The sequence below is a fragment of the Podarcis filfolensis genome (assembly GCF_964270895.1).
Source record: "Podarcis filfolensis genome assembly, chromosome: 5".
NCBI lineage: Eukaryota > Metazoa > Chordata > Lepidosauria > Squamata > Lacertidae > Podarcis > Podarcis filfolensis.
The window spans coordinates 69,615,263-69,638,392 of record NC_139608.1 but is presented as its reverse complement, the minus strand read 5'-3'; the positions used below and the strand labels follow the sequence as shown (position 1 = coordinate 69,638,392).

The 23,130-nt window shown below is 43.1% G+C and overlaps 1 protein-coding gene across 1 annotated transcript in view; it reads right to left on the bottom strand.

The window, feature by feature from the left end:
- Positions 1 to 23,130, bottom strand: part of CDH23 (cadherin related 23) — a 398,874-nt gene that overhangs the window by 162,505 nt on the left and 213,239 nt on the right. Inside the window, exons 14-15 of the mRNA XM_083614292.1 lie at positions 3,172 to 3,236; positions 1,700 to 1,937 (exon numbers count right to left, since the gene is read on the bottom strand). Coding sequence (XP_083470418.1) covers positions 1,700 to 1,937; positions 3,172 to 3,236 — 303 coding nt within the window. The remainder of the gene's footprint in view (positions 1 to 1,699; positions 1,938 to 3,171; positions 3,237 to 23,130) is intronic.

Genomic DNA, 23,130 nt, shown 5'->3' with positions numbered 1-23,130 from the left:
ACTCATTCACACTAAACTGTGGTTTGGCCTAGATTTATGCATAAGCATATCTGCACCTGATGTAGAATAGAAATCTTCCTACATTTAGTAGGATAAGACAAATGAACCAACTACTCCAGGGTGACCAAATTCACCTCAGAGTTTAGTTATTTCTCTGAGTTCTAGCTCTTCCTCACATAGACTCTGCAAATTAACCACTGCATTTCAGCATTCTTACTACTGGTCTCACCCCAAAGCTTCTTCATCTATATATCCAATCATATGATCTCATAAACTCTGTCCCTGCCCTTCTCAGGAAATCTGTATAAATCACATGACCAAAGTTAGCCTATTAAAAATTTCAGTCCCTCTCTCATAAGTCTTCTAAACATAAAGAGAACTCAAGAGGTTTTGTTGTTTATGCTTTTAGTTCCTGCTCTGGGTGCCTGATAAATGATTTCCAAAAACACATAATTTAATTTTTTAAGAAATCATTTGGAACATATGCAAAAACATCTCAAGGAAGCCACAAATAAATAATGGGAGATAAAATGAATATAATTATTATATAACCAGCCTCCCCCCCTCTTTTTAATCTGCCTCTCATGGCTTATCTGAATCTGTTGTGAAAGCTGATCAATAATGATGATGCCCCAAACCTCTGCATACTATTATCCCTAGTGAGCAGGTGTTTTCTGTGGTATGCCATAGGGCTACTGTCAGGAGAGGGAGTGCCAATTTTCTTTATGCAGCTTGTTTACCTTCCTCCTCTTGAATACTGATGAGCTAAAACAGGGGAGAATGTCTTGTAAAAATAATTGTTTCCTGAGAACAAAATGATCACCTTACATTTTGGCATTTTTCTGCACCCATTTGTAAAATAGTACAGTATATACTCTCATAATGGGGTGGGTCGCAAGGGTTGAACAATGTAGGGGGGAATGATGCTCTCATTCCAATAGGCATCTGATTGCAGATGTTGTTCCTCTCCACATTGCCATAACTTTCAGTGAGATTTGCATTGAGATGGGCATCCCTACAAGAGAGAGCATGGCTTGGTTGCTTCAGCAATGAGGGCATATTCCCTTCTCCCCACAAGCAGCAGATGATCAGGGAAATGAAGGTTGAAAACAAGCGTGCGGGGAAAATGAAAGAAAAGAAAATGGGAAAACCGAGACACGCAAAAAATCCAAAGGACACTACCCTAGAATGTTCAGGACAGGTTTTGTCTCTAGTGGAGTGCCCCCCTCCCCACAAAACAAACCCATTTCTGAAATAGTGATGTAATTTGTACACTTGATGAACATTTCTCAGAACACATTACCTACAAAAATATTTCCATCTGGACATAGAAGAAGAAGAAGAAGAGTTTGGATTTGATATCCCACTTTATCACTACCTGAAGGAGTCTCAAAGCAGCTAACATTCTCCTTTCCCTTCTTCCCCCACAACAAACACTCTGTGAGGTGAGTGAGGCTGAGAGACTTCAGAGAAGTGTGACTGGCCCAAGGTCACCCAGCAGCTGCATGTGGAGGAGCAGGGAATCGAACCCTGTTCACCAGATTACGAATCTACTGCTCTTAACCACTACACCACACTGGCTCTCATAGTTTCTAGCAACATACATAGCGGCCATGTTGGTGGCCTTTAATTTACAATAATGTTCACTCTACATATTCTGGACACATGAGATACATACATCTAAGCCACAATTTCTTACCCTCACGCGGACCACCTGAGTGACTGAAGGCTCATTTTCCCGCAGAGCCCCCAAATAAGAATCCTTCTGAAAGGTGGGGACATTGTCATTGACATCCAGGACGTTAATTCGGACTCTCCCTGTGGTCTCTTCCCCACCTCCATCTCTGGCAATGACAGTCAATGTGTAACGCTGGGTTGTCTCGAAGTCCAGCCGGCCAATCAACGTGATTACACCTGTATCCTTGTCCAATGAGAATCTGGAGACAAAAACAGCAAATAAATGCTATTTAAGGAAACCTACCAAGTCAAATTGCGCATCTGGAACCAGCAGGGGGAAAGCAGGTGGAGCTGGAGGCTAATTTTTAGCAGGAAAGCAGCCAGCAAAGAAAGGGTTGAACACCACATGTCCCCCACCGACTCCTCCATTCAAGAGATGCAACCACCCTAGGCTGCTTTCTTGTTATAAAAGCACACATATGTACATTGGGACATCATTGCACACATTAAATGGACAGAAAATCTCCTCTGTGTGTGAACAGAATCCTAGTTATTCCAGTCAAGAGGCAGAGACCTTAATGAACCAACTAAGAGATCTCAAAGGGCCTGGTGAGCCTTCCTTATGATTTGGTAGCATTTTCAGGAGTTCCCAAACATTAATTATCTTCCAGCCTGGCTGCCTGATAAACAAGGACCTCAGTTCTGGACACTCCAATGCAAGGCCAGTAACCTTGGATGCAGGATGGCCAGAACTTGACAGTTCTGTTCCATAATTAGTTTGTAATGTGAACTACAGCATTTGCTCCATAAATAGTTCATACATAAACTTTACATTGGAAATTACATTGGGAACAAGGGTGAAGAGTGGAACCAAATCAACCTGACCTGAAGGTTGAAGTGGGAGGAAAGGGGCCCGCTTTGAATCATGCCAGGTGGGTGCAGAGCCCAGAACACCCTAGAAGTTAGCCCCTGCAATCTCCACCCTAGGGGCGGGAAGAGACCAGCAGTGATTCCTATTCACCAAGAGGCCGCTTTGAAGGTGGCATTGGGCGGGTGGCTGTTGAGAAGGTGACAGATCCAGCCTCCAAGGAGCGTGCCACAATGATCACTGGTACTGTGGCAGCAGTAGCAGGCAATACATTCCTTGGGGGCTGGATCTGCTATCCTCAGCTTGCCTTGTAGGTGGGCCAGCCCTGCTCCTTGGACAGCAAACAGTGATTTTTTTTTGCTTGGTTTCTTCAGCAGGTTTCGCCAGCTAGCAGAGGAGAGACACATTGAGAGCAATCCAGAACTAACAATTTTGTTAACTGGGTGAATACCCACTTTCCAGATCAACTCCCGGGAAACGTACGATGATAGAAGATCCTTATCTGTTGTCATAGTTTTGCACGAGTTTAGCTGCTATGAAGGAAGGAAATGCATACTATAAACAACAAGAATCAGAACCACACTAGGATAAACTGAGGAACCCCTAGGGATAGCAGTGGTACTTACCTGTCAGGATCATCACTGAAATAATAGCTAACTTTCCCATAAGAGCCCACATCATTGTCTGTAGCCTAAAAATTAAGAAAAGAAATCAATGCTAGTAGTAAAAATATTTATGAGAAGGAAATCTCATAGTATATTAAAGCATATTTGAAAATCATGCAAGAGCATCTAATCAAAATCGAGTTGGCCTAGGGCAAAACCATTAATCTTATTAATAGTATCACTTTTTTCTTCTAAGTTACATATCCATTTCCTGGCACCACCACCAGTTAAAACTGCATAGAAAAGAGTAAAAACAGTGTAACCTAGCCAGAATCAGCTTGCAATAAATTTGTTGAACTTTCCATTTCTAATCACTCTGATTTGGGGTACAAATTGAGCCCATGTGGGTTACGGGGCTTATTTCTTTTTCAAAGTTTTGTAGCTAGTTTATTACACCTCTTCAATGGATATTTCCAAGAGGAATCTCACAGCAATTTAAAATATACTAAAATTAAAATGAGAAGATGATACAAAGCTGTATAAGCAGTATCACCACGTCAGACAAAACGTCCTCTTCTCTTACTCTTCAGCTCCGCTTAACCATCTTGACTTTGTGAGTCCTCCATACCTTTATCCTGAACAACTGGCATCAGCAACAGTTATCACCACCTATGCGTCGCTTCCAGAAGGCTACATTTTATTCCAAATGCATATGGTAGGGAGATCTGTGACTTTTATAGGATGACAGGATTTGGACTCAACATGGCTTCTATAGGGACCATATCAACCCGTATACTGTTAAGTTACTTTCTTCATAGGCTAAAAATCTAGTCTGGTATCTGTGACCATGTTTTCTCCAGTGCAACTGTTATTTCCACTTCCATAGTTCTGCAACCTTCAAAACCATTCCTGTTGGAATTCTTAAGTAAAAATACACTGCCGCTTGCACACCATGACTTATTATGTATGTTCTCTGTATGCAGAGAATTACTGATATGAAAAATATACCCGAGTCAAAAACCTGTAAGGTTGAAAAAGTCAAGGAAAACAGCCATGAAGGCCCAGATACTTGAATTTCATAAGAGCATAAACAGAAGGAAGATTTAAAAACTCCACATAAAGGAACTTTATTTTAGATAAGAACTGTAACTTTGTCATGGATGAAAGTTGTAAAAGAAAACAGCCAGGGGTGTTTCTGACAAGTGTGTTATTTACACAAAGGAGCCGATTCAGGTAACTGGAGTCAATTCTCATCTTTAATGACATGTTGATGTCATCAACGATCCCACTTTCATATGTGATGAATCAACTCTCACACCTCAGGAATAAAATGTTTTTTGTCTCTTTTGTAAGAAATATATACTTTTTTGTGCATTCTGCCATTTCCATGGAGAGGCTGTCTCCCTTTTTGGACTACATCTCCCATCAGCCCCAGCAGGCGTAACTGTACTGTAATCTAAAACATCTGGAGGATGCCAATTCTATGAAGGATGATCTAGACTACCAAACCCCGAAGAGGATGTGAATCTCAACAGGTGCTTAAGAAAAAGTATGCTTTATTGAGGAAAGCACTCCTGCTTACAGTTCTTATGTATGCCTGATGTGTTTGGAGTATAAATCATAGGAATTATCACCCCTTCTTCATCTCCTGAATGGGGAGTTCCTTTGTGTTTTGGGAGAGCACTTCTGATATGAGCCTCTGATAAGAGTGGTTATACTTGAAATGCACTAAGCGTAATAGCTGCTTTCATGAATAAAACATACTTTTTTTCCTCAGCACATTTTGAAGTTAACTCCTCCCGTCACCCTTTGTATTTGAAGCCATACATGGGGAACATTGGAGTCTGCATGACAGCATGAACCTGTTCTTAGTACGGATTACTGCCACATTCCTTAGATTTTGGTACTTGTAAAGAATGAGTGCATGTATACACACACATCCACGCACATATTTTATTTGTATTTATGATTAGGGATGTCAGAGGAATCCACTGAAAATAAGACATCCAAGGTCTATTTCTGCACACCAATTTGATCCACATTGCTGTACTGACTTACTGAGAAAGCTACTTATCTAAGTCTCCAAAATAATTCTTCTTTTTCCTGCTGCTACTACTACTATTTGTTACCACCCCTTCACTCTAAGGTTCCAGGGAAGATTACAGATTAAAAACAACATTTAAAAATTAAAACAACTAACCATGAATCTTTGAGTGGTTTTAAAAAAACAAAACAAAACAGGCACACATGATATATAAATAGACACAAAAACTAGTTTGCAAGAAACATTACTTTTGTATTAATTAATGTATACTGGTGCCCCTTTGCTGTTCTTGTTTCTTAATGCTGACAAATCTAACAGGCCTACCTATTGCATTATCTTTAAGAGGTTACATACAGGGAAGGCAATTAATCTGTAAATATATATTGATATGTCTTGTCTATTCTGGGCTATGTAAAAATCTGTATATTTTTGCAACAGAGGGCAATGAAAGGGAACACAGACTTACGCAATACACACACATACACAACTGCAGTTGAAAATGTAAACTCAATTAAACCAGATGGAAGTGTCAATGAACTGAGGAATGCTTGTACATCCTAATTTATGATAATACCAAGTTAAATCAATGGGATAGTTGTCACTAACTGGTACAAGGGGCATAGTTGATTATGAAGTTCTGTTGTCTCTGTTGTTCACAACTTTTCTAGGAGTGCTACAAGTTAATGCATAAGGAACAGTAAGGGGAGACAGGAGGGAGTCTCACTCTCAGTAGAATCTGAGACCTTCATCACCAGGATGATGTCCTTGCAAATCTTATAAAGCCATGACAGATTTCACAATCTGGTCATGGCAAAAAATAACAGCAGCCTTCCCAGGAAAGCGGGTAAAGCTCACAGTGTCACTCTTCGTGAGCAAAGCAAGATTTGTGGGTGTTTTAAAGTCTTGGCTCTAATGAATATATAAAATATGCATGAATGGCAGCAAAGGCAAAGGGGACAAATTTGTATTTTAAAATGAGAAATATGGAATAAAACACCAAACCATCTTGTTTTTTAACTTATTTTCTAAATTGATTTCTGTCTGAGCATCTTAGAGGATGATGGATGTGAGTAAAAGCAGTGTAAGAAAACACACACACACTTCATGCCCAAATTCAAAGGGCTCTCTGTGTTACATATACTTGAGAGTTCTGCTCTAACTTTCTTTTATATACCTTTGGCCTTGCCTATGTGTGAAGAGACCATGATGAGGGGACCACAAAAGTTTGAATCTTTTTCTATTCTAAGCTTAGTGATGGTAGTAATGGCTGGAGACAGATGCAGCGGATGAAGAAAAGTGGCTTCAACAGATGGAGCCTGAGACAGGTGTAAGTGAAAATATAGGAAACTACGTCAGAGAATCCAGCTATATATTGAATACCTTTTCGACCTGCTGAGTTGCATGTTTGCATCACTTCTGGTTGAGCAGCATTATTCCAGAGCACACTTTACATTTAATTATATACCTTCTAATATTTTGTTTATCTGTGTAAAAATTAAACCTTAATTGTAAAACAACAACACACCCCACAACCAATATGCCATCAGGACTTAACTTCTCACTTAGATGTTAATCTCATTTTAGCCCCAGGGCTTTTTCCCCAAGCGGAATTTACCGGAACTCAATTCTGTCACCTCTCGGGTGGGCGCCATTGACATTCTGAGAGAACGAGGGAGGTGCTCATGGTGAGTTCTGTCACCTCTTTTTCTAGAAAAATAGCAATGCTTACTCCCCCCTCCCCCCTTGATGTGCTTTTTATTGTGCCTTCACAATGACTGGTGGTCATGATCGTATTGTGAGCTCAGTATCAATATTATCTGTACCTTTGAAAATTTTGGGGCAGATATGCTGCTTTGTTTTAGTGCATGCCTCACAGCTTCCTTCTGGAAGCCCACAATTTTTCATACCATGAGTATTCTTCTTGCCCCCTCCCCCTTTTGGGGTGTGTGTGTGTTTCTGGTTCTGGTTTTGTTGTGCTACATGGCAAGACAGATGCTCCAACAGCAATAACACAGTAACATTGCAGAGGCATTGCAGAACAACTAATAAAGCAAACTTTGTGGACAGCCCAGCATATATCCACCATCAACACACTATTATTGCATCAGTGAGATGTCACATAATACACCTGCAAAAGAACACCAATTTGGAGGTGCCCTTAGATGGATGACACCATATGCATTACTGCAGGTGTGTGTATGCACACACATGCGTGCACACACACACACATTAAAACAGACACACCACTGTTGAGCTACCATCATCAAGGACCTTTGCACATGGTTCCACTTTCAAGTGAAAATTCTTGCGGTTTTTCACTGTACGTCAAATAACAAAACCCATTCTGATTTTGGGAAGCACAGTGCATTAATAATTAAACAACGGCAAACACATCTCTGCTTGTTCTTTAACTGCATAATTTCACTGAGGGGGAAATGCTATTGCAAACATGTTAACGGGTCAGTGCCCCAGTTTTGAGGTCTGTCAATTAAGATCAACAATCTCTCACGAGTTTATTGAAACCCAATTACTTGTCTGAACTCACCAAATTGGCTAAGGGATTACAAAGCATCAGAATAAGAACGTTTCACAGTGAGTTCTAAAAGGCCAAGTTAGGAGGGTGAAATACCATAGTATGGCTTTTAAGGGACCTTTGCATCTCAGGCTCAGCCAACTATCTGATATTTAAGCATTTTGTACGATAAGCTTAGAAGATTTGAACTTTGTTGGAAGGAGATCAAAATGTGCCATCTGCTTGGTTTTTCTCTTTCTCCTCCCCTGCCTTCCCCCACAAGCAACCAAAGGCTTTCTCTTCCTTTAATTGTACCGTCTTCTAGTCAGCAATACTGCTGCTTGGTTTGGCAGGGGTTGCCTGGTAGGATGCTGATGTACCTATCAATTTGCAACCCTTCAATCCCATGCAGCAGACTTTCCAGGTGTTTAACCTGCCCTGCCAGCTGGAGGCTAAGAGAGCTGCAATTTCCTCTTGGGTGGGTTATTGTCACAGTATGGCCTCGCAAAATCAGACTTCAGTTTTCATTGGCTCCAAACATGTCTTTGGGGAAAGGGTTCCTTGTATCCTTGGATAAAATGTGTCACACCTCATTAGGGAGAAGGCTAACGAGCTGGTCATGCAAGATGGCCACTTCCTCATGTTCAGTCCTATACTTTCCTTTGGCAGATAGCTCTCAGGTTGCTGCAAGCTAATGTGGCTGGTTCATCTGACTGCAGGTATCCAGATGGTCCGTCAGCCAAATAGTCCCCGGAGAACAAGCCATTCTGCAAAAAAGGGGCCCGATTTCTGGGTACAACTCTATGCTTCATGTTTACCCCCCATTTTAAAAAATGGTCACAAAAGAGCAGAGTCCAGAGACAGAGTCTAAAATCTCCATAAACATTATTAGAATAATTTTTAAATTATAGACTTCTCAGGCATAACCACCCACTCCAGTCTCCTTTTGATTTGTTGATTGCGGGTGCATTCATTGCCAGACACAATGTAATAATGGTTGCCAGTTGTAATGTAAAAAAAGAGACATGAGGGATTGACCAAATACGATCCCTGTGTTCTGAAGCAGTGCTGGCCTTCAGTACCAAGGCTGGAGAAAAACAGTAGTTTTTAAGGAAGCTGGATATGAATAGGCACAACAAATGGAGGTAATACAGCATGCCTTCAACTTTTGGGATTCGATCCAGAAACAAATCAGCAACCAACAGAGCTCATGTAGGATTTATGTTACATTCTTCCACAGGCAGCGTTCAATAAAAGCTTCGTTGATACCTTCAACTTGTTAATACTACACCCTGTCCCTTAGCTAGGAGTTTTTAAAATGGCTACCGTCATTTTATAGTGCGCAAACCTCATTTTGGGAATCAACAAACTAGTACTGGGTTCCTTCTCATGTGTATTCCATTGCCTTGCATTTTAAAACAAGCTCAACAGACGCATAAGGCAGAAATCATGCCCTTGGAAAAAGGAATGGTTCAGCACTTAAGAGTGCTTAATTCAAACCAAGCAACTTAGAGAATGGGAAAACTCTCCTACACTAGACTTCCCGACCCCTCTCGCTCTCCTGGCTTCAGGGATAGCCGCCAGAAGCCTCCGGAGCGCAGCAGGAGCGCCCGCTGCGCTCTGGAGGCTTCGCGTTGCTTTCGCTGAAGCCAGGAGAACAAGAGGGAACAGTGTGCACCGATCCCTCTAGCTCTCCTGGCTTCGCTTCGCTGGAGAGACACTGCACAGCTTTCCCTCTCTGCACAGCGCCCCTTCAGCGAAGTGGGAGGAAAAACGGAAGGGGCGCCGCTTCGCTGAAGGGGCGCTGCACAGAGAGGGAGAGAATATTTTTTTTCTTGTTCTCCTCCTCTAAAACTACGCGCATCTTACGGTTGGGTGCATCTTATAGAGCGAAAAATATGGGAGATCCAGTTGATTAAGAACAAGAAACAGGTTGGCAAATTCTTTAGGTAAGAACACTAGCCTTCCAACATGAGTAATTCTAAGATTTAGGCAAGGCTATACAATGGTTTAAAATCAATAATAATAATAATAATAATAATAATAATAATAATAATAATTAGTTTCACATACAGTTTGTCCTTGGCTTACGGATCACGGTTTCTTGGGGGGGGCGGGGAACGACGAGCCTGACTTCACATGTTATGGCAAGCTAGACTGCAGCTTGTTTCTTTCTTCCACAGGCAGGAGGCGAGGCAAATGCGTGCATGCTAAACCACAGTTTATGTTAAACTATGGTTTAGCATTGCATGGAAACCAGGCCATAAGCCAATCAGCTTGTTCTGTTAAAAATGGGATGGGCACCCTGGATCATCACAAATTACTTTATGTAGCATAGCATATGCCCATTCTCCTGATTTCCCCCCACACCTTGCAGGTGTCCAGAGTAACCAAGCCAACCCTTTGCTTCTCATTTAGTGCAAGCATGGTGCAAAAGGACAGGAACAAGAAGACAAGTAGGCTTTCCAAATGTAAGGATTGACCATTGATGAGGTAATGATTTACACCCAGCTTGATGATGCTATTGAATGTTGGCATTACCCACAACTAATTTCTCCATTAGGCTCCTTATAATTGCATTTGTAAGTGCGTGTTTTAGTGATGGACAATGCTAGAAGCATAATTTTCTTCTATTGACATCCACATGGGGCGGGGGCTGTAAGAAGAAGAAGGTTAAAAGGAGGTTATGTGGTGCAAGGTTGGGAGAGTGGCTCTATGGAGCCCAATCAGATTAATTCACAGTCCCTGGAGGAGCTGAAGCTGGGCTCCACAAACTTCCTGACTTTTGCAATTTTGCAAGACCTACTAAGCCATCTCAGAGAAAGCGTTGCTAGACATGCCCGATTCCTTATCTTTTTGAGAGACAGACTGACACACACACAGAGAATTTCACCAGCTGCTATACCTTCCAGTTGTAGAAGCACAAGGGCAGCAGCTTGTTTTCTCACCCATTCTGCCGGTGATGGATCTGCCATTTTACCCGGGATGGCAATAATGTGCGTAATCATCAGACTCAAAAACATCATTGCACTGCCAAGGCAAAATGCATTTGACACATTCAGGCTGTGATTGTCTTGAGATGGAAAAAGCAATCCGCTCTCCATCTCGGTTCACTTGAGGTCCAGCTTTCTCAGAATAAATTCTAAGGGATTACTTTTGATTTACACCAGTGTAAACTGGATCAGGATCAGGATGAGTGGGGCCTTTTAGAAACTGAAGGAGTTACAAAGTCATGGGATGCAGGCTCATATGTCTTAGTGAGGTAACATGGGAAATAATGCAGGTTATTGTTGTTTGACAGAAGGCAAGGAAGAGAAGTCAGAACACACACTTTGGACACCTTTAATTTTGTGGCTATTGCAATTTTTCATTTCAGCGAACGCCTGCTTTTCTAGTAAAGATGAAGTTTCTTAGTGGGTCATACCCTACACAAAGAGACAGAAAGCCAACAAAGAATCTAAACCCAGTTTTCAATGTCACCAAATCCCATGGATTTACTGGGGGGGGGGATGCTTACGCTGTCAAGATAGCATAGGTACTGTGTTGCATCTTTGCCACACTATAGAGGTTGAAGACATCCACGCCCCCATGTTTCTTTATCCTCTGTTTCTCACATAGTTCATTCAAAACAAGGCACTCAGGCAGGGATCCTAGACTCTAAGATAATGATGATGATAATAATAATAATAATAATAATAATAATAATAATAATAATAATAATAATAATTTATTATTTCTACCCCGCTCATCTGCCTGGGTTTCCCCAGCCACTCTGGGCGGCTTCCAACAAAAGATTAAAAATACATTAAAACATCAGTCATTAAAAACTTCCCTAAACAGGGCTGCCTTCAGATGTCTTCTAAATGTCAGATAGTTGTTTATTTCTTTGACATCTGATGGGAGGGTGTTCCACAGGGCGGGCGCCACTACCAAGAAGGCCCTCTGCCTGCTAAACTCTTATATCTCACAGTAACCTAGGAAGCTGTCTTACACTGAGCCAGGTCATTGGTCCATAAATTTCAGCACTGTCTACACCAGTAGCCTTTAGCCTTCAACATGCATGTGGGGATCCATCTCTTAATTATTATTATTTTTACCATATATATGTATGGTGAGAGAGCTGCTGTTGTTGTGACCCACTTTAGAAAGTTCATTTCAAATAATTCACAGATCCAAACACGCATGGAAGTATTCATGAAACATGGAACAGCATATGCTCCTTTTGAACTGTCAGTGTGTTCTTGGTTTATTGTGGTGCCTGCCATAACATGGACAATAAATTTTTAGTGTTTCGAAGTAGTCTCACCTCCATACATGCAATGATCAAAGACAACCTTTTGTTCCTTATAGCACTGCTATGAAGACACTGCATCTCACAGGATCAGCATAAAGGTCTTCCTACTCCAAGATCCAGGTGACAGCAATGGTGGCAGCAGTACTGGTTCCTGTTGCCCTGACCTATGCATACCTAAGTCTCACTATGGCAACTAAGCAGTTCTGGCACAGATCCGCCTGCACAGCATTCAAACATTTCTGCAGGCCATCAGAAAGTGCTGCAAACCTTCCCTGGATATTCCCTGTTGGGAAAGTGGCTAAAACTGATGGATATGATTGGGCTGGGTATTATTGGGATATTTATTATTGCTTGGTCACAAGCAAAGCTATAGTGCATGCATTTGTAAGTGCTGACCTCTGTGCATCTCCCTTGCATAATTCCCTGCACTTCTCAAGCATGCCTATCTTGCACCGAACTATTTCCACATCTATTACATGTGCAGATCATTCCCTCCTCCTCCTCCTCCTCCTCCACCCCACTTCATCCGTCATCCACTTGCGATCAAAATCAGCCCAGTTGCAGCTGCTGCCATAAAACCTGCTCAGAGACAATAGCGGAAGGCGAAGCTTTGGAGCAGTTCTGCTCTTGTGCACAAATCTGCAGAAAAGGGCATGTCGTACAATTTGTTCAGGAAACAATAGCAATGTTTGACATGTCATAAGGATTGATGGAGCAGAAATTTACATGGGAGAATGCATTTTTAAACAGCTCCATGGAGCCCCGGTGCTTTGCCGGTAATGGTTTCGACATTCATCATCCACTGAGCCCCCATTGAATAACTCCTTAAAACTTCGTGAGATAAGCTCTACTCATAGCTGCTTCAGGGAAGCGTAAGATGCGGTGGGGGGTGGGGGGAGAGCCCTAACGAAGGAAGGCAGGAGTTTAAAGAGACAGGAACACTGAAGAGATATACTAGGAATACTGAGATCTTGAACACACTATGTCCACAACCATAATGACTATCACTGCTCATGACTGCCGAGACCACCTTTACAGTTAAAGTATGCAATACTTTCTGTTTAAGTACTTTTAATTTAACTATGTGTGCAATCATGATAAATTTTAGAGGTGAGAGCAGTATGAAGAAATATGGGAAACCAAAACTTATGTCAAAGTCAATGATACAATTCAATTTTCAAAAAGAGTGAAACCCTTGTTGTGGTTTTCTAATCATAGAATTGTAGTGTTGGAAAGGGACCCTGGGGGTTATCTCATCCAATCCTCTGCAATACAGGAATCTCAGCTAGATAATAGATGACAGGTGGTTACACAACCTTCGCTTAAAAACCTTCAAGGAAGGAGAATCCACCACCACTTGTGGGAGTCTATTCCACTGTCGAACAGCTATTACTGTCAGATAATGACCTGGGAGAGGGAGGTGACAAATTCTAGTATTCAAAAAAGCACAGGTGAGTTGCATCACCTGTAACAGGACTGTGGACCAGTTCCACCTTGTTTGTTTATATATCACTTTGGTCACATCCAATAGGTCGCCTATAGTCTAAGACTGTGTCAATGCTGGCTATTCCCAGTTTCCTTGGAGTCCTAGATCTGTGAAGTTCTTATAATCAACATGATAGCTATGGAAATGTGCTGCATCCCACCAAGAAGATGGACAATCATCGCAACCATGTTTTGGGGGCATCCGGCTGTTTTCAGCCCCAAATGAAGCACCTTGTAACTGCTTATAGTGACTCCCACATTGGATTCTTAAATGTTTCTTGTGCTGGTGCCCGAGTTTAATGCACCTTTCATGTCCAAGGCATGAAACCCATTCAACACAGCAGAACATCCCCATGAGAAATCATCTTGACTGTAGATGTTTTGATGAATCAGTTAATGGCTTCACAATCCATAATGGATTGCTTTCTTACTCTCTTCTCTTCTCTTTAGCACCTTAAATAGAAACCTTTCCCGTACATTTACAGTGACACCACTTCTATTGCTCTCTTGTTTAGAAGCAACTGTACCTTCACTAGAAGTTGGATTGGTAAACTGGTGGATCCAAGATCTCTAGCATCTATGCGACCGCTTAACCTATGTAACCGTTATCCACTGGCTCCTGTTACCAAAAGGGGGCATCTGTAAGGTAATTCTGCCTAGTATAAGACAAAGAGTTTGTAAAACACTTTAGATCTTTGACATGGTTCGGGGGGGAAACAAGACTCCCAAGGAGTGTGCTGGTTCCCAGTAAATAATCCATGGGAGAATCATATTCAGTTCCTTCAAATGCAAGTTGCTTAGGCAACTTTATAGCCTTATGCTGCAGGATCTTAGCCAACTCCCACTTGTAATGGTTAGAGAAGGTAGTCAACCTTTTAATACCTACCGCTTACTAATGCATCTTTCTTGATGGTAAAATGTCCTTACCGCCCACCAGTGCTCGATGGAAGGAGGATTCAGTTGTGCCGTAGAACCCCCTACCCACACCTATAACCCTAAAACGTCCACTAGTGGGTGGTAGGGAACAGGTTGACAACCCCTGGGTTAGAGTATTGGTTTTGGACCAGGTCGACTTAGGTTCAAATCCTTGGTCAGCAGGTAGTTGCAAGTATTTCACCATTCTCTCAGCTTTTCCTTGTGAGGATAACCTCATAGAATAATAATATACTGCCCTGCTTGTGGAGGAAGGGTGCATGGCAAATAAACATTCCCTAGAGTCTTTCAGTAAAGCTTATTAGCAGTAATTGAAAGCTAATGCGGAGCATACCATTGGTAGGGGGAGAGGGAGGAGAGCCATAACAGGTGTTTCCGGGGAGGGAGAATTCCATTTAATATGTCACTCTCTGCAGGACAAGGGTGCCCTTGCAAAGAGAATTGACACCAGGCCTGCTAAATAAAGGGGTTTCCAGGTTTGTTTGTTGTTGTTGGAGGAGGTTTTTTATTTAAAAACGAGGGAATAAAAATTGATGGGAAGCAAATTGCTTTGGCCAGAAACTCTCTGCTCAAAAGAGCTGTAGCAGGAAAGCAATTACTGACTGTCAAAAACCTGTCAAGGCATCAGAGTGACCTGCCATGATTCTCATCGCTGCCTGCTGCCTGCCAACCTCCTGGTGATACTACGTGGGGTGATGAGCAAAGAAATAGGAACCCAGAAAGGAATACGGGAAACATGCAACATGCACAGATCAGGGGTCAATCGTGGGTAGAATGAGGCACAATTTACCCAAGCCTGGAAATCCAGGGGCCCCTGGCTTGTATGCCAGTTCCCATGGGGAAAATGCAGAAACTATACAGGCTATGCTTAAAGAGGTTTGCACAAACTTATTTCCCTGACTCTGCTTGTCCACATACTTTCCTGTATCTAGTAGTTGTCTCCAACTCAGTCGTACTCAAAGTCCCACTGAAATAAATGGGCCAAAGATAGGCATGGCCATTATTGTTAACAGGCCTACTCTTCACCAGCAGGGTGGGTTGCAACACCTTAAAATTCAGAATAAAAATCAATTAAGACATATCACATTCACAAGAATAGGGTAGCCCTGAAAACACACTGAAATCAACCCTATGGGTGGTATTCACTTAAGGAGCTCCATCTGTGGAACCCCAACACGAGGACTTCTGCTTGTGCAATGGGGCTTTCTCCCCTTCCCCAGCGTGTCTCATGTCCTGCCACTCATTGGTGGTGGCAGTGGGTGCCCAAGAGAACCTCCAGATCAGCATATGGGGAGCAGACGGGTGGGAATCATACCTCTTGTGCAAATGGGGCATTCATTGAAGTGCAATGTTGAATTCCCTCCCTATATGTCCAGATATTTTAAAATACGGTGCAATTTACCAATCAGAAGCTTTATTGGAACAAAATAGCAACAATACAAGTCATCCTCTAGAACAGAGAGATGAGGAAAGTCTAGGCCTTTTATTTGAGAGAAAGAGAACTGCACCATCCTAGATTCCCAAGAAACTACAAGTTTCAGAGTTCCTTAGTTTAGTCCAACATTTTCTTTGTATGGAGAGGAGTGCATATGTCATGTAAGTAAATTACTTTGCTCTCCAGAGGACATAGAAGGAATGACACTAGACCTCCGGGCCGGGAGCATGGTCTAAAGTCATTTGCCACTTTTGTACTGTGTCACACAACCTTATCTTTCTGTTTCCCAAACACCAATCTGCCCTGTTTGACTATAAATACTAATCAGGCAGACAGAAACATTAGGTGCTTATACAAAGACACCTGAAGAAGCTAAAGGACACTGAACAAGTCTCAGATTTTTCATAACAGACAAGGCCTTTCCGGGGAAGTGGGGTTACATTCCAACAAGCTTGTACCAGGCCAAAAGAAACGTTAGCATGGAAAATAATTATTGCCTTCACGCTGTGTTATAGCATGCCAATTATGGTCCTCATCATCAACAACCACAAAGTAAGGAGTAAAACAGGTACTAGCCAAAAGAAGGGAGAATCCTACCAACTCAGCTTTAGCGGCAAAGGTCATAGCAAGCATGTGAGGAACATATGAGTGTCCCCATTTCCTTGACAAGACCAGGGTGGCAGCTGTAGAAAGGACTGGGGGAAAGTGGCTCAGCTTCTTCAACTGCCAGGCAATCTCCTCTCCTCTGCTGCAGTTTCCGAAACCATTCACTGGATGTTAAGGTCTGGAAGGATGCAATTGTTACCCCATGTGGGTGGGTGCAACTTAAGAGTAGAGGAGTGTCAGGTGAGGAGAGAATTAAGCATTCTTCTACACCACTTTCATTCTCCAAATATCTCCTATCCTAAAGAATATTTTTTTCTTAAAAACAAAAACAAAGGAGCCAACTGTTAGAATTCTGTTGCACACATTTGTGTGCAATGCTTATTTAGGTCCTTAAATCCTCCCAACGGGGAGGCGATATATTGATTGCTAGCTAGCATTTTATAGATCCAGGAATGGAAGAAAAAAGAAACCTGGCGCTACAAACATCAAGTGCTCAAAAGCAAATTAGCAATGAATAGGGGTCCCACTTAACATTATCACAAACTTGGTGGGGGAAGTGAAAATGTATATTCTTCATAATTTTCAGCATTATTCTCCCTCTCTCGGTGCTTTTGGAAATGTATGAAGTTACAATCAGGAACAACTGGACCTGACCTGCTTACCAGGATTATTAGAGCGGAGGTGGATAAAGGTGATTGATTGGAGGAAAGAGAAGCCGAGAAGAAAGAGGCAGGGGACAGAGAAGTGGAAAGAATAACTAAAAGGAAGACACTGTTAAAATGTCAAAGTGGTCCTTGAGAAACTTGAGATTGCAGAGCCTCAATGGATACAGACATTAAAGCTAAACTAACAACCTGACAACTCCACTGAGACTGGCAGGGGGAAAATGGCCAATCAACCTCCCTTGGAATTACAGAGCTTCTTCTACTATTTCTTCCAGGTGATGGGAAGGTGGGGGGGAAGTCCCAGCTTCTTTTGATTGTGTTTTATAACAGCAGCCCCCTTAACATCAGCTGCTAGTGCAGTTCACAGAGTTGGCAAGAAAGCAGACCCCTCGATTCTATACTGAGTAATTTACTGCAGCAAGGCTGCCCGTAGCTAGGGATTACAGTTGGAAAATTTAGTCAATGGGGCATATTACATTGTTAGCAGCTGCACAGCAAAGAAATAATTGTTAAGACAGAGGTTTCACACTTTTCCCCCACCCCCATTTTACTTCTCTCCCCCCCCCCCCCGGCCAAGGTGACACCGGGACAATTTAGATGCTCGCCTCACCAGGTTTTATTGGAGCTCTGTGGCTGGGCCAGCAGCAGGTTCTCTGCTAATGAACCGTATTGATTTCATATTCTCTTGTTGTCCGCTTAAATGGCAAGCGGCATATCTGATAGATTAAATAACCACACAATAGCTTGGCTGACATCTCAATCACTCCGCTGTTAGGTCTCTAATGAATTTTACAGCCCAGCAAAATGGAAGAAATTAAGGTCAGAGTCCAAAGAAGAAAACATAAATCACCACAACGAACTCTGAAACGTTTGCGAGAACAGCTCATCCGTGCAGTCCTTAGCTCTTCTTTCTCCCCTCTGCCACCATTAAAAGCCCCGGCCTGCTTGAGCAACTGAGATTATGAGGCAACCTGGAGTCTCCCCCAGCCAGGGACACTGATAGAGGCACTCAGGCTGAAAAGATTAGGAAGCTGTCTTGCACAGAGTAAAAAATAATGGTTCCACCTAGCTCAGCATTGTCTACACTGACAGGCGGCAGATCTCCCAAGGTTTCCCAGGTCCACTTGGAGATGCTGAAGGCTGGACCTGAGACCTTCCGAACAGAAAGCATTCACTCTGCCTCCGGACTGGCACTCTATAGACCATGCTTTGCATATATCAAATCCCAGGTTCAACCCCCCGTTTCATTAATTAAATAATCTCAGCTAGAAGAGCAGGGAACACCTTGGTAAGACCCAGATGAAACTATTGCACAGGATGGAACCATGGAGCAATGGCACAAAAGTGCAAGGTGGCATTTTGTGGTCAGGGAAGATCTACAGCAGCGGTTCTCAACCTGTGGGTCCCCAGATGTTGTTGGACTACAACTATCATCATCCCTCAGCTCTGGCCTTGCTAGCTAGGGATGATGGGAGTTGTAGTCCAACAACATCTGGGGACCCACAGGTTGAGAACTGCTGATCTAGAGAGTCAGACTTCATCCCATGAGAGCTCGTCTTCCCAGAAATGTGCCAAATCCTCATTGGAAAAATGCAGCCCACTCTGGATTCAGAGGAGAGAACAGCAACTCCGCTTCAGACGAGCAGCATTCCAATATATTTTTAAAAAGTAATTAAATTTGGCTATCTGGCATTATTTCCTCTCATGACACGTGAGGAAGCCGTGACATTCAGTTTCACAAAGTGTGGACAGCAGAAGCTATCTTGGATGGCTTAGAAAAGGAATTCCCAAAGTGTGACGCACGAACCACTCATAGTCCACAAGTTTCATTCAGGTGGTCCATGACAGAAACACTCTGGGGTGGCATAGCCATGTGAGCATGAAGGATAATGGGTGCAGCAAGTGCTATGTGGCTCTGAGATCCCAGTGGTTTTCCCAGAAGGTGAAGGCATTGGAGGAGGCTCTGCCGCAGCTGGTGGTCCAGAGCTGGGGAAAGAGGCTGGCAAAGAACTTGGAAGAAGTGGCAAGTCAAGATGTGGGAATGACGGAAGCAGTGAGAAAGAGGGGAAGAAGCTAAGAGAGGGTATGTGCAAAAGAAGGGGAGTGCCTCAGAGCAGGAGTTGTCAGTTATTAAAAAAAAGGATAGTAGTAATCAGTGTCTAGGGCCACGGGTGGCACTGTGGGTTAAACCACAGAGCCTAGGACTTGCTGATCAGAAGGTCGGTGGTTCGAATCCCCGCAACGGGGTGAGCTCCTGTTGCTCGGTCCCTGCTCCAGCCAACCTACCAGTTCGAAAGCACCTCAAAGTGCAAGTAGATTAATAGGTACCGCTCTGGCGGGAAGGTAAACGGCGTTTCTGTGCATTGTTCTGGTTCACCAGAAGCAGCTTAGTCATGCTGGCCACATGACCCGGAAGCTGTATGCTGGCTCCCTCGCAATAAAGCGAGATGAGCGCCGCAACCCCAGAGTCGGTCACGACTGGACCTAATGGTCAGGGGTCCCTTTACCTTTACCTCTAGTCAATGTCTAAAATGGATGATCTTAGACAACTATTACACCAAACACCGAAGAACTTGGTTTAACCCCACAGACACTTCCACAGCATTAAAATATTCATGTTCCTTTTCATCTCTATTTTTATTGCTTCCTGTATTCCTTATTACATTAAAATTCAAGTTCCATTATATTAAAAAAAACACACAACACTTTAGCACCTAGTACAGTGCATTACAACTGCTAAACCTCAGGCAGAAAGAAACCCGTTAAGTGATCCACCAAGATTCCCAGCAATCTGCAAATGTTTTGGAAGTGAGGGGTGGGAACCACTGCTTTAGGAGGAGTACGCCAACTCATGGAGGATAAATCTATGAAGGGCTACGTGGAGCTTCCATATAAAGCAGCCGCATCCCTCTGAATACCCAGTGTTTGGGTGCTGTCCTTCCATGTGAGCTTCCCAGAGCAGGCCCTGAGAAAGAAAAGGGGCTCATCCATACTTTGCTTGTCCCATGTCTAGAAAGCACAGAGGAGAGTAGTTATCTGCTATATGAAGCTGTCCTGTGCTTTCTAGCCATGGGTCCAAACGGCTTTCCATTTGCCCTGCTGCTTCCCCCAGGAAAACCCACTCTTTACAGCTGAATCAGAGCAAACGTTAATCCGCAGAAAGCCCAATCAATGTTTGCTCTGATTCAGCAGCAAAGAGTGGGTGTAACAGAGGAAAGAGTTAAGGGACAAGTGTTAAGAGTGGACGAGCCCTGGATGGAACTTGGGCCAACAGAGCTAGGCTATTCTTACTCTGTGCTCTAACTGGTCGACAGCTTCAATAGATATCTCACCTTGAACTAAAACTTTTCCAAACTCGCAGTTGTCTTGAAAGTGCTAGCACAGCAGAAAAGTAATCTGGGGTGGAAAACAGGTTGTGCCCCCCCCCCCCCGCTAAATCACAATATTCTCTTGATCGCTTGTTTTCCAAAGGATATCATCTGGAGAAGTACAAATGTAGGTCCGCTGGTTTCTCTCATTCATTTTTCTTGCTTGGCCCCCCCCCCCCACCTCTGGACTCCGAAACTGTGTATTTATCCTGACAGCTCCATCAGGACACATAGCTGCAATGAAAGCTGCAATAATTCTCTCTCTCTCTCTTTCTCTTTAGCGCTTGTGCTGTCATGATTCCTATTCCATCCCATTCTGGTTTTACGGATTGATATTTAGATTAAGGAGATAAACACAACCAAAGAGTGCTGGGCTATGACAGACAGACGAGAACTTAGATCTGTCAGTCACTCCGCTACCTAGTAATTCCTCTCCCTTCTTTCCCTTCACTTTATTTACAGAGGTGAATGGATAAGAATATTTAAAAGGAACAAAGAGCCCAGCGTCCCCCACCCCCACCTCCACAAAATCCATTTGTGTTTAGCTTTCCAGACCATTTGGAACCTCTCCCTCTCTCTCCTTTGATTACTTAACTATTTACTGTTTCACATGTTTGCAGGTTTTCCTCTCTTACTGCAGATAAAGAATTCAATTTTCTTTTAAATGGTGGGGGAAATTGGAAGAGATTTTGTTCTGTTTAAGCACAGCTGGAGTCTCAGGGACTCTGGGGGATTGTGAACAATGAGATCAATTAAGATGCCAATGGAGAGAGGAGGTAGGCAGGAGGGGTGGGGAGGAGTGTGGGATGAGGAGAAAGGTGAGGAAGAGCACAGCAGGCAGCTTGGAGGACACAGGGAAAGCTATGGACTCTTTTTTGCTATATTACTCCTCATTTCACACTTGTAAAAGCAGATCTGGGCTGTCAGCTTAAAGGTTTCCAATATGCTTAGCAGGGGAGAAACACTGACAGCCATTTAATAGAAATATGAGTTTCAGGGAACCACAGAATTCACCTGTACTATATGTTTATCATGGGGTTGGCCTTGATTTGAGGCATGCACCCAACTTTCTCTTATTTGTCCACCAGGACCTAAGACACGTGGGCAGGCGATAAAATGCAGTAAGCTGTTATGAACTGAAAAAGCATCACATTTCCATTTCCGTTTTGGCAACAAAGAGGTTGTGGGCTGTGAATTTGACGTCAGAAATATCTTCACTTTGTATTAATCCACCCTTCCCATCATGAAGCAGGAATGTAACACCAGCAGGTGCTCAGATAGGGAAGGATATGTACTGGGACCCACCCAGCAGTACTGCTGGTGGGAACAGAAGGCAACGTTCAAGTTGATGGCAGTATAGAAGTCTTAGCCCAGAAAAATAAGCCCAGTTGAGATAGTGCCTCCTCTGTAATGAGCCAAATTCACAGAATAATCCGGGGGGTGGGGAGTGTTGGCAGGTGATAGGGTTGAAGGCGGCCTCCAAGAGACAGAGCTTACACTTGACTAAGTAAGCATTTCCCATAGATACCTTCTCCAGGAGAGGGTAGCTCAGTTGGTTAGAGCGGTGCTGAAGACATCAAGGTTGCAGGCTCAATCTCTGCATGGGGCAGTTGCATATTCCTGCATTTCAGGGGGTTGGACAAGATGATCCTTGGGGTCCCTTCCAACTTTACAGTTCTATGATTCTATGAAATGTAAGCGAAAGGATGGTCCAGGAAACAGTGGGTCCCACAAAGTGAGGATTTAACAGGACCATGTATATTTGTATATCTTTGACTTTTAGCTAGACAGATCAAAGTTTGCAGTTTCCCACTGCTTCTCACCAGCAGGAGAGTTTTAAAGTACCCTGGGCTTCTCCCTTCCGCTCTCTGAGGGGCTAATGATGATACATTACACACAAATATTTGTATCAGAATCCTAACAACGTTAGTTTAAAAAACAAAATGACAAAACGTCGCTTTGGGAAGGATAAATATTGAGCAGAGATGCACCGGTGTGTGTGTGTGTGTGTGTGTGTGTGTGTATTTGTAGAAGATGCCTTCACCTTTTCTTGCCTTTTACTCCTCTACTCCAAATTATGCCCCCACAGCTATCCTTTTCCCAGGGCTCAAATGCATGTTTGCTCTGTTACATATGTTTGAGTACAATGTGCCGTTACGACCCCGAACCAAACAGTTCAAAACAGATTCAGTGAAGGGCAAGAGAGGAAGTCCCCTTGGCTGTGCCACGGATTAAATTTCCTGTGGCCACACCCCCTGCTGGTGCTGATTGGTCAGCGGGGCCAACCCTGGGTGTGGCCCTGCCCAGCGCCAGTGACACAGCTGGGACGGCACAAGAGGGGCGTCAATCTTTGCCCCCCAGCTGGATCATTGCAGGGGCCCAGATGCTTGGCCGCAATGCCGCCCACCAGAAAAGGTGAACGGACTTACCATGGTTGGATCAGATCAGAATTAATGGAATTGAATCTCAGTAGTTTCTGAGAATTTTTTTAAATATAAAAAACTTCCTCTAGCATTTCTCTTCTTTTATTTGATCTGCACAGTTGTGTAACATCATGTTATTCTTTGTGATGGAAAATAGACACGGAGAAGCATGTCCTTTGAAGAAACTCTTAGATGATGACTTGAATCCAGAATAC